The sequence below is a fragment of the Cibotium barometz genome, chromosome 42 (genome assembly GCF_041138505.1).
Source record: "Cibotium barometz isolate CiBa-2024 chromosome 42, ASM4113850v1, whole genome shotgun sequence".
In the NCBI taxonomy this organism is placed as follows: domain Eukaryota; kingdom Viridiplantae; phylum Streptophyta; class Polypodiopsida; order Cyatheales; family Cibotiaceae; genus Cibotium; species Cibotium barometz.
Genome location: NC_141087.1, coordinates 39,076,239 through 39,088,655, shown reverse-complemented (window position 1 = coordinate 39,088,655; position 12,417 = coordinate 39,076,239). Strand labels below are relative to the sequence as shown.

The window sequence follows — 12,417 nt, the reverse complement described above, 5'->3', positions numbered from 1 at the left end:
CCCAGAACATGGCGTTTGTGTCATCAGTGATCTTGACTTGGCTTCTGGAAACAGTCGTTGTCAAAGAAACAGTTTTTGTTGGGATTTGGTGTTCTCTCATCGTCGAATTCACCATAATGGGTGTGGGAGACGTTTCTAGTTGCTTCCATAGGCTAGAAATGAACCATCCTTCGAGGGACAAGAGTCACACCAGAATGGGAGTGTAATTGCCGGTGTCTGAAAACCAACCACACAAACGAAAAAAAAAAATCTTGGCTGAATTTCTTTACCAAAAGGCAAAGCTCTGATACCACTGTAACACGCCGAAGCTTACAGACAGGATTACACTTTAGATAACGAATATTCAGCACCTTGGTTCCTAACGATTGAACAAGAGAGAGAGAGAGAGAGAGAATAAAGATGCAGTACACCCGATTGGGTCCCAAATACCCTCTGCAGGGCTGTGTATTTTCTTTATTGCATGATGAAAAAGCCTGACTTCCTGGAGATCTTCCTTGGTTGTAAACCTTCAACCTGAAGATGACCTGGTTCTTGACCTTCAAGTTCACCGTTGCGTTAGGCTCCCTTTGGTTGTCCTAGCCCTTGGACTTCTTCAGCACTTTATGAATATAAGATGACTTGACCCATTGACAAGCCCATGCTTATATAGGTCCTATATTGTTGGTCGGTTTGCTACTGAGGGGATCGGGCATTTCACATACTGACCATCCCAATGTTGGCCGTCTTGCTGGGCTGGTTGCCTAGGCGTTGGCCACCTATAGGATGGCTACCCAAGTCCTGGCTCCCGACTATTGTGCAGGCCCTTCTAAGGGCTAGCCAACTGGGCTATAGCCCTTGGCGGTTGGCCGCCTAGCTACCCAGACCCTCCAAGCTGGCTGCATGCCTAGCCCTTCATTAAAGTTACGCATTTCACATACTGACCACCCCAATGCTAATTCTGCCTGCCTGGGTGTTAGCCGCCTATAGAATGGCTGCCCCGAGCCTGGCCGCCGACTATTGTGGAGGCCCTTCTAAGGACTGGCCGACTGGGCTATAGCCCTTGGAGGTTGGCCGCCTAGCTACCCAGGCCCTCCAGGCTCACTGACAACATGCCCAACCCTTTATGGGCTGTTGGGCTTGGTCATGGGTCTCCTTTTCCCCTAGGGTGGCCCACAAGGGCTACCCCCTTTGTAGGCAAGGACCTTAAACCCTTTTTTGGGGTAGCCCTACCTACTTACCCACATACCCTAAACCAAGTATGCTTCAAACCTAAACCTACAATTGGTGTCCTAGGCAAAGCCTAGTACACCTCTACATCATTCGAGAGGGTGACTCATAGTACGAGCTGGCCATTGCTTCTTGTGCAAGACTCACACACCTAACCAAGACCATGTACTGGACTTGTACACCTGACCCGGGATGCTTAGAGCAGAGCCCTGGTTGGCTCGTCCCGGACTGGAGCTCACAAGGGACCACTTTCCACTCCAGGTCTTGCGCCTGCTATACAGATATGTCCACGTGGCATCCAAGTGCGGGATGCACGTGACAGTGCATGTGGCACCAACAGTCACCGACAACATCTTTGTGGCTCTCTGGAGTTATAAGACATTTTACCCGTTCAAACGGGATGGAGGCTATTCTGTAGTTCGACCTTGTTCATTCCAAAACTACGTTGTACTACTCTGTGCTATCCCCTGTTATCTCACTATACTTGAGTCCTGTGTTCACTGTGACCACTATTGAGTGTGCACGGTGCAGTGAGTGGTGTTCGTAACTGCTGATTCATAGTAATACAAGTGGAGTACGTTATTTTTTTGCATTGTTCCTTGTTTGTCCAATTTAATTAAGTATTGCCTAAGTAAGTATGTAACATGCGGAAGCTTCAGGGGAGATGGGTAACTTCAATGCTCAGAAAAAACAGCACACTTGTCACGACGAAATTAACACACAAAACTGAATATAGATGTGTAGAAAAATAGAGAGAGAGAGAGAGAGAGAGAGAGAGAGAGGGAGAAGAGGACACAGTATTGGGTCCCGAATACCCTCTGTAGGGCCCCCACCACGAATGGTGTATTTGCTTTTATTAGAATGATGCAAAACTGAAATAAAAGACTGACTGAACCTTCTTGGCTGAGATAGATCTCTGCCCTCAAGACCTTCAATCCTTCACCCCTTCTGCGTGAGCTTATCCTTGGCTGAGATAGATCTCTGCCCTTGACCTCCAATCCTTCACCCCTTCTGCGTTAGCTTGTCCTTGGTTGTCCTAGACCTTTGTTCAGCTTCAGCACTTGGTGAATGATGAGATAAATGAACTGATTTGAGCCTTGGGTATTTATACCCTTCAGGAAAGCCAGTCGGCTGGTTTACAGCAATCGGCTGCCTGAAAATAGCTCCAGGACTGGAATATTCAGCATTAAATGCTGTAAAAATCTGCGCATGACTTAAAATCAATGCTGGCCATCAGGTGCCTTAAATCTGGCTGCTGGGCAGCCTGTGTGGGCTGCCCCACACCTGGCCTACACTAGGGGAAAGCCAGCTGGCTGGTTTATTTATACCCTTGGGTATTTATACCCTTCAGGAAAGCCAGTCGACTAGTTTACAGCAGTCGGCTGCCTGAAAATAGCTCCACGACTGGAATATTCAGCATTAAATGCTGTAAAAATCTGTGCATGACTTAAAATCAATGCTGGCCATCAGGCACCTCAAATCTGGCTGCTGGGCAGCCTGTGTGGGCTGCCCCACACCTGGCCTACAGTCCCCTAGGGGCTGTGTAACCAGTCGGCCACCTGTCCAGGAGCCCTAGGGCTGTCTACAGCCCCTCCATGGCCATCCCATGGCTGGTGGGTACAGCCAAGGCCTTCCTGGCCCCTATGGGGGTGGTTCGACACCTCCCCCATGCCCACATCTGACCTTGGGGTAGCCTTATGGGCTGGCCCCTTTCCTATATGCAAACCCTAACTGTCTACACAGTGATCTGGCATCTAGTATCATACCACATACACAGAACCACTGACATCATTCGAGAGGGAGACTCACACCGCGGACTAGCACTGTTTCATGTGCAGGACAATGCACACCTGACCTTGGACGCATATGCAGGACAATGCACACCTAACCTCAGAATGGAATGGAACCTTGACTGACTCGTCCTGGACTAGGCTCACATGGGACCAGTTTTCCATCCGAGGTCCTGCATCTACGTGGCATCCAAGTGCGGGATGCACGTGACAAAGTATGTATGCCATCGTTTCTTCCTATTGTTCTGTCATGTGACTCCCTGGACATGTTGTCCAAGAGTGAACCACCATATCCTCTTACCGTACCTGAGCAACCCGACCTGCTATAGATGCCATGATAAACGTATGCATGAACTCATCAAAAGCGGACTCAATCCCTGACTAGCTGAGGATTTTAATGATCCATGAGGTTTTGTCGATGATCAAGAATGGTGGCCAAGACCTTTTAACATTGTTAGTGGCCTTGGAAATTAAGGCTCACACATGTTGACATCTAAGACCTATTTGACTTTGACTATTGCCCATCACCCGATCAGATGTGTTATGTACCTAACACTAATCCTTAGGATTAGGTCCTAATTTTGGTAGGATTAGGAAGCCCTAAGATTAGGGGAAAGGCTACAAGCAAGTTACAAGTGGCTAAGGTTCACTATTATTGATAATCCATGGTTACTAGCTATTTATGAGACAAGTCGGTTATTGATAGCAGTAGTCATCACTATATAAGTGATTTATGGGTTATTGTGTTCTTAAGTTGTCTTACTTGACAATTGGTCTGTGCTTGGACTAGGGTAGTCTTACTCCTGCCATGGACATGACGGTTCAAAGGCAATCTTGCCGAGGGTCCCTTAGGACAAGCTCTAGTGGTATGGGTTGCCAGGGCTGTCTGGCTTGGCCTGTGGGGAATGGAACCTTAGCCCCTGGCTTGGGGGAGTTTCCTAATGGAATCTACAATCGGGAGGTGAGTTTGCCTGCACCCTTCTATGTGTTCTAACCTTGTGTGTTTAGCTTGTATATTAGGTTATCTTCTCAGAGATTTATAGTTGGTATCGGAGCTTGCCTGATCATGCTAGAGACTATACAAGGTTTGCGTGTCTACTAGCATGTGATGTTTATAGTCGCCTTGTCCAAGTATCTCTCGATCGCAATATTTATGTTTGATTTGCAAATTTGGTGAGCGCATTTTGTTGGGGTTGCATGAAGAAACCAGGTGGATTCTCAGAAGAGAGAGAGAGAGAGAGAGAGAGAGAGATTAAGCGTCTACTAAAGACCCAATGGAACTATGAGACCAAAGTGATACAATAATGTCCATAACATATCTCATCATGGAATGGAAAATAAAACATAAAAAAAGCTATCTCACTCAGATGATACAAAATTGTCCACGGAAACTCATCATGGAATACTAGGAACATAAAAACATGAGAGCAACATCAGCTCCCAGTAGATGGTATACCACTCTCCAAAATATCAAGCATGGGGCTAATGAGTATGAGAGGTCTCCCTCAGCTACGTCATGTAGAAAGGTAGCTCGATGGCGGTGGAGCATGTCCTGGATCTAGAGCTGATGAGGTGATCGTGGCCGACGACCGAGGGGCCGGGGGCGTTAGGCACGTTGGAGTGCAGAGGCCCGGTCCGAGGTAACTCCTCTCGGGCGAGGTGGGTCCGGAGCAGCTCGAGATGGATCCACAAGATCCACTGTATTGATGTCCTCCACTTCCTCTCAGTCCAGAAGAAACTGGTGATGGTTGGCTGGCAAGGGAGGAGGCAAGGTGGCTGGGGCCGAAGCTCTCTCAAGAAAGTGTCCCTATGTTTGCGGAGCTCAAGCAAGAAGAGGCCTAGGCAACGTTGGTCCGGGAAGTCAATGATCCTCAAGAGTGGACCAAATTCCTCACAAAACAGACAGTGAAACCTCCCGCGGATCTCATAGTATACTGGGCAGCGGCATATGTAATGCTCCTCCGTCTCAACCTTTGTGTGGCATAATCGGCAGATCCTCTCCTCTTTGGGCCTCCATATGAGCCTCTCGGCTTTGAAGACGCACTCGACTCTACCTGTCTCCACTCTGAGGTGGTGGGATGAAACCCGTATCTAGCCAATGGCAATCCGCATGGCATGGGATATGTGAACACTCAGGTAGCCCGGCTGCTGGATGAACCCATCCTTAGTGAGCGTGAGGAAGTGATCTATGTAGAAGTGCATCTTTGTTGAGAGCTCCGAAGGTGTGATCCATGTGCAATGGGTGTAGAGGCTGAGAAGATCTAACCGGATAACTTGGTTGGTATCCTCGTGAGAGTCTAGAGAGCCGGAGAAAAGGGGAGTCCAAACTATACTGAAGGAGTGGTAGGCGGTCCATGCAGAGCCCATATACTGAGAACCAAGTGGAAACTAATGCATACCATACTCCCGAGTGGCCCACAAGTGCTAGCTGTCTCGAGGACTTCAGGGCAAGCCTCAAGTACCTGTGGGGATCCATGTGACTGATGCGATGGAGGTATGTGACTACCATACCAAAAGTGCATCCACTACCATCGGGGCTGCAACAAACTAGAGATATATCGAGAGAGAGAGAGAGAGAGAGAGAGAGAGAGAGAGTTATATTAAACGTCTTCAAAAGACCCAGTGGGTCTGAGACCAAAAGTGATACAATAGTGTCCATGTAATCTCATCATGGTACAAAAGAGAACCAAAAACTAGAGCTATGAGCTGGGAATGTCAAATCCGAGCCATATGATACAAAGTGGGACCATCATCATCATACAACCAATGGAGCTAACCCCCCAGTAGGGGGAGGGGGCCATCAAGGGAGAGAGAGAGAGATATATGCATATGTGCGAGTTGGGACTGCTGGTTGGGCTGTGTGAGGCTTGAGCACATGGACAGCAGGTGGTACAGCAGCGAGAATGTACAGGGCAACCAGCAGCAGTACTACTGGCCGTACAGCTGTGCAACTATGTTGCTGTACACACACCTGCAGGCATCACAGCAGGTAAAGCAGGTGGGTATGCTACAGCGGGGCAGCGCAAGGGCAAGGGAAAGGGGTGGCGTGCCTTACAGAGGCAGCCGTACAACAGTCGTACAAAAGGGCTGCAGAAGCAGACAGAGAAGCAGGTGCCACATGCTATTTTTAGGGGTAGTTTTTTTTTTTTAAGCAAGTCATGGACTGAAAACAGAAACTCTTGTGTTATTTGGAGAAAATGTGCACCGGGGAGGCCGCGGGGACGTGGGGGGGGGGGGGGGGTGTGCGGCGGTGTGCACAGGGTGATCTATACCTTCTAACTCTTTTAAAAGAGGCATCCCTGTTATTTTTATTGTAGAAAGAACATGGTCTAGGGGTGTTTAACTCATCTTCCTCTACTCCGGATAGGACAAAACTTTGGAGACAGTCTGTTGCATGGATTCACAACACCGTTTCCATCTATCATGTGTGGAGCAACAGTAGGTCGGTGCTTTTTTGCATAGTTTCTCGTCTTTCCAAACGTAAATAGCATGTTTTTGCTGTCTTTATTTTCTGAAATTCAGAATCAGTACACAGTTTTCTTGCTGCACCACCTTCTCTATTCTCTTTCCTACCTCTATGGAGCCTACACTTCACTTTAATAATGACCTATCGGACCATGAGGATCACCCTCAACCTGATGGGGAGCCTATAGAGGTCGAGTAAGAGGAGGTTGCAGGAGTGGAGAAATCCTACTTCAAGGAGTAAATGGCCAAACTCCAGGCAGATTTACAGGCTGATATTCAGCAGTTGCGGGACCAGGTGATACTCCTTCAGAGGGCAGTGATTGGATCGGCCCCTACTTCAAGGTAACACCTTTCACGCCAGATGTTTTTTGTGTTTGAGAAGAAGGAAAGGACACAAGAGGTTGTAGACTCCTAGCTCAACCGTTGGAACGTGCACTTTGAGTTTCACCCTTTCACGGATGCCTGGAAGATTCAGATGGTGAGTTTCTCCTATAGGGGAAGGCTCTTACTTGGTGCAGAGAACTCAAGGATAAACCCACTACTTGGGCAGATTTTGAGGTGCAGTTTCGCAATGGAGGCAGCCGTTTGTGCTGATTGTGCTCTCGTATATGCAAAAATGCTCCTCAAAATGCTACTCAATGTGCGAAAAAATATCGTTGTAATGCATGGATTAAAATGCTATAGCCACCCACTTCTGTCTTCTCGAAGTTAGTTTGCCTGTTTCACCTCGTGCTTCTGAGGATCCCTCTCTGCTAGTAGGCACTTATCCCTTTTGCCGCTTCTTTCCTTGAGTTACCAGCTGCTCTTTTTCTGGTTGCTTTTTGGTTTACTGCCTCGGGGCCTTAGGGTGTCGTGTTGAACAAACTTCTTGTGCTTGTTTTCTGCTCAACTTGTAGAGCTGGCATATGTGCAAGGTTAGCCACGCTGACTTGCTAGAACGTATGTGCGCCAATTGCTAGAACGTATGTGCGCCAATTGCTAGAGAGCTCCTGCTTGCTTACACCTACTAAATTTGGCACTTCTCAAGTTGCCGCCTAGATAGGCAGCTCATGGATACAAATCCACTTCTACTGAGTCCTCTCATAGTTGCAACACAAAGGCTTGCTTTCTCCCAGAGCTTTAGATCTCCCATGCAGGCAGTAGCTCCTTGAAATCTGCCGACCTTGTCTTGTAAGGAAAGATGAAATTTCAGTAAACGGGAGTTAGCAAGGTGTCACAAAAGGACACATAAGCTCAAGAGTCATGGATTAAGCGTGCAAACACACCTCTAGTGGCAAAGGTCATGCATGTATCAACACTCTTTGCAAGGTGTCACTAAAGGACACATAGCAAGATTTGCTATTGATATTTTGGGATGATCACATAAACGGGAGTCAGGAAGGTGTCACTAAAGGACACATAAGCTCAAGAGTTATGGATTAAGTGTGCAAACACACCTCTAGTGGCAAAGATCAAGCATGTATCAATGCTCTTTGCAAGCACCTATAAAGAATCAGCTTACTATTATGGCACACAATCAACTTATATGACACTTTACTTACCTCACATTTCATACATATTAACTGAGAGCAAATTACAAATACCTGCTTCTGAATAGCCTGACTATCAAGGCTTGCCTCAGCTCCAGCATCACCAGATGTTAAACTACACTTCTGTAACATGGAAAGCTCTAGTTGGCAAGCTACTCGTATCAGATCTTCTTCTAATAGGTGTGCATCTTGCACCTTCCAAGCCACAAACTGATATAAATATGAGCCCCAAGCTGCATCAAACTCTGCAAGCTGCACTGCAAAGGACCTTGCTGAAGAGTTTTCCACATCCAAATTTGTCTTCATTTCAGCAGCAGTGAAGCTGGGTGATGATGGCCTTGTATGAAAAGTTGATGGAGGGCCATCTACAATAGTGGACACTAGTGCCTCAAACTCAGGAACAAGCTTCAAAGCAGCCTTTGACAGTGCAACCTCGCGTTCCCCTTGAGTGCTAAAGACAGCCTCTGGATGTCCCAGTATCATATAAGCACAAAGGAAAACCCGAGCAGGATACCGGTCTAGCCCTTTCTCTTCCTTATTCAGAAAACCATTTCCATTCCTTACACCCGTGCTATTTAGGGCCTTTTCAGCCTCCTTACTAGAACCTTTGGAAACATTTTGACTACAGACTTTATATGATTCTTGAGCATGTGTTCTACGGCCAGTGCGTATTCTCCCTCCTGCTTTTTTGTTTGGTGGAGAAAGCCTCTTCAGAAGATGATCAATTTTGGCAATGTTTGACCTGCTTGCTGATGAAAGAAGAAATCGGCTCTCAAGCCGTGCCAACAGAGCCTTGACACTACGCAAAGTGGTTGAGGATGTGATTCGAGCAGCCAATTCCTCAAAAGGAAGTGAAATTACTGCCTGCTGGTTGATACTGCAGGCAGCAAAGTCCTGAGCCAGCTTTAAAGTTGTGTGTCTTGATTGCTGAAATTGCCTCCAGCATCTGTAACCAAGAGAAAATTACAAACAGGATGGGTAAGAGAAACATGGCCCTTTTTTTCCCCGGGGAAGAAACATGGCCCTTTTAAAGAAGCCAATGCACCCAAACACTGGTGACTGGCTCATTCTCTACCTTGTGAGCTTTCGGCAAAGGCGTTCACCATGCCTCCTCATTTTGTGACGGTCATTGTGGCACACACCTTGGCAACCTCCTCTTTGTTCGAGATAATCCGCCCGTCTTTTTTTGGCCTACAGTCACAACAGAAGACAGAAAATAGTTGTCAATATGAGAATATCAAAGGAGGCACATGTTCTCAAAAACACACTGCATAATCATACCCTCTGCAAGCGCGCCTCAAGGAGTTCCTTCTTGTTTCGCAACTCTAGCTCCCTTTTCCTTCTCACAGCCTTTGCAACTCGCCTCGCTTGTAGCACTAAAGCTTGGGCACGTGTCCTCTCTGCCTTCAACAGATTTTCCCTCTTCTCCTCTGCAGCAGCTATTTTTTGGCATATCAAAGCTCTAAGAGCCTCAACCCGTTCTCGATCCTTGTCCTCTTGTGTCATTCGTTGCATAACGGACTGTGTCAGTCTTTCATGTGCTGCTGCTCTTTTCAGTTTCTCTACTTCTAGCAAAGCCAACCTGTTTGCTTCAGCTTGTTGCACACGAGACTCAACCTTTGATTCTAGCTCCTCACGCTCCCTTTCTGCACGAAGCTGCACCTCAATCCTTGCAGCAGCCCTCAATTCATGTGATCTTGCCAATCGTGTTTGCTCCTGTGCTAAAAGATCCAATCTACAAAAACAAAGACAATGTATAAGGCAAAAATTTGAAAAGAAAAAATGGTGGTTTGGCACCTCATGACACTTACATGCTTTAAATGACCACATGTGCAACCATGGGGGAATTACTCCCTTAAAAAATCCAACCTTTTCTGCTCTGCAACAATAAGCTTGGTCCGCAAACGCTGCCCAAGGCTTTCAGGTTGTGGTGATGAGCATAAAGGAATCTTCGTCTTTGGCTTAGCCTTGTTAGCTAACCATTCATGGAATTGCTATGGCAAGGGAGACAATTCGAGAATCAAACTATATTCTCTGTTTTCCCCAAAAAGCTACAAGCAAGTATAAATGACATTGCAACCTTGTCATAAGAGAAGTACTTATACAAACAACCTCATCATTGGAGAAGAGTTCTCCTACCTGGCGCCTTGATTCAGCTTCCTTCAGCTTTGCTTCAATCTCTTGGAGGCTAGCAGGAGACCTGCTTCTGTGCTCACAGGTTTCCAACAGTCTACGTCGGACTCGCTTAGGGATGGATGGGGATGATACATTGGAATCTGATATTTCCACCTCAAAGGCAATGCCAGGAACAGGGCTGCACATCATGTCTTCGCAAGCAGTGGAAAGATCCATAGTGGGTGACACTGCAATACTTGTACGGAAAAGACACAAAAAGCTTACTGTATGCAGAAATCTTTCAGAAAAGCAGATCCTCAACAATTTTCACTTGCTGTAGAAGAGAGGGAAAAGTTCTAACGACAGGAATATGAAATGTGCCATTATATGTTCATGATCAACATCCCCTCACGTTGAAAGGTGGGGCAAACTCACGATGGTTGCATGAAATTCTGACAAATTTATACAAATATACAAGAAATTCTACGCAATTAGTACACCAACGCAGGAAATCTTAGCAAATCTGTCCAGAAAATTCTAGCAAGTTTGTACAAAAATGCAGGGAATTCTACCAAAATTGTTCAAAAATGCAGGAAATTCTAGCAAACTCGTACAAAAATGCAGCAAAATTCTAGCAGATCTGAACAAAAACGCAATCTGACGGGAGAGCCTGTTGAACAGGACAGCATGCAGAGAGAGCGAAGGCAAGCACTAACCTGCTAAAATCGCAGTTGAGAATAAGGGATTGCAGGCCAGATCGCGAAAAGAGCACACTTGTTGTAAGGAGTTCTAGAAGTTTCGATTTTGAGTACCTGTGCGAGTGAGTGTGAGACAAGGAAGGAAGAAGAACGCGACTCGAGAACGAGAAAGAAAAGGAATGTTGTCTATGCGCAACTTCGAAAGTTGGAGCGTGCCGCACGCGCGCCTTTGCAACACTTTATATCTCTCTCTTTTTTTTTAAAATGTTTACCGTTGTGACTGACGGGCCGTACAACAAAAACCCAAGCGTAAATTATACCTTTATTTCAAATTTCAAAAATCAAAAATATTCCTCCCTTTTCTCCCTCTTCGAGAGGAGGGGCTGGACACAATTTCACTCAAATGCTCAAACAGAGCTCTTCCACGAAGTGGAATGTGAATATTTTTTGTTCATGGCCCTTTTTATATTGGCCTACACATCTCCCTACGGTCTTCTCATTAATCTCACAACCACCCTACCATCCAATGCCAAGGTCCTACCATAGCTTACACTTTGGGACACAAATGATAAGTATCATAACATCAATTTGATCGTAACTTGACTTGCATCACCAAGTCACAAACAAATTATGCAAGATGTTCACTCTGATGCAGCAAACTACTAACTTGTTGGGTTCATCCCAACACAATACGTTGGGCATAGGCACAAATCCACTCTAAATCAATAGGTAATACAATCTCTCTCGTAGATTTCATCATCTCCTATATAATCTCTCTCTTTCTCTATAGAGCTTTTGAGGCATCTAGACAGCTGGCTGAGGCAGGAGACAGACGATCATGGTATGCACAGGTCACACATTGGTTCTCACAGCATGGCCTAGACATGGATCATCTACCACCATTCCAGTATGATAGGGATGCACCACATATACGTCTCTCTCATAGTGAGAGGAACAGAGTATTGAGACAGGACCTATGGCAGCTCTATACACGAGAGACATGGATATCGCCTACACAGCCTCTTCCACCGAAGATGCTATACTACAGAGATCACTTCATGAGTATCACTGATGATGGATTTATAGAGAGGCCTAGATACATGGAGGGCTTTTTACCACACGGCTCCCGAGTGGCTATTGGTCAGCTTAGAGTTTCATCACACCGATTGGAGATTGAGACTGGCAGAGCAGCACGGATCCCCCGAGAGGAGAGGGTATACAGATTGTGCAGAGAGGAGGTGGAGAGTGAGGAGCATTATGTATGCAGATGCAGAGCATATATAGCCATCAGAGAGAGATATCCCATTTTATTCACAGAGCCACATTCCCTATGCCAGATCTTTGAGGCAGCAGACCAACGCATACTAGGAAGATTCATTCTAGACATACACCGCCACAGAGAGACATCATTACAGGCTCAGACACCTCCAGAGGGGGGACGACAGACACACATTACTACATTTTTTCAGAGATCCATCCCACTCCCAGTCCCTACACGGCAGGGAATTACTCTCCAGAGAGCAGAGACACTCAGAGCCCGCAGGAGACAGAGGACACTTGGCTTTCGGACACCACGCCTATACCAGAGAGAGATGACAGAGATCAGAGCTCAGT

The 12,417-nt window shown here is 46.5% G+C and overlaps 1 protein-coding gene across 3 annotated transcripts in view; it reads right to left on the bottom strand.

Moving 5' to 3' along the window:
• LOC147614460 (uncharacterized) overlaps positions 1 to 11,023 on the bottom strand; it is a 79,071-nt gene extending 68,048 nt beyond the window's left edge. Inside the window, exons 1-6 of one of the 3 annotated variants that reach the window (XM_086780992.1) lie at positions 10,822 to 11,023; positions 10,130 to 10,353; positions 9,860 to 9,984; positions 9,272 to 9,725; positions 9,066 to 9,181; positions 8,045 to 8,936 (exon numbers count right to left, since the gene is read on the bottom strand). In XM_086780992.1, the coding sequence (XP_086637118.1) occupies positions 8,045 to 8,936; positions 9,066 to 9,181; positions 9,272 to 9,725; positions 9,860 to 9,984; positions 10,130 to 10,342 (1,800 nt within the window). In that variant the 5' untranslated portion in view covers positions 10,343 to 10,353; positions 10,822 to 11,023. Of the gene's footprint in view, positions 1 to 8,044; positions 8,937 to 9,065; positions 9,182 to 9,271; positions 9,726 to 9,859; positions 9,985 to 10,129; positions 10,558 to 10,821 lie in introns of all 3 variants that reach the window. The other 2 variants (XM_086780993.1, XM_086780994.1) reach the window with 2 other exon arrangements.
• Positions 11,024 to 12,417: the final 1,394 nt, after the last annotated feature.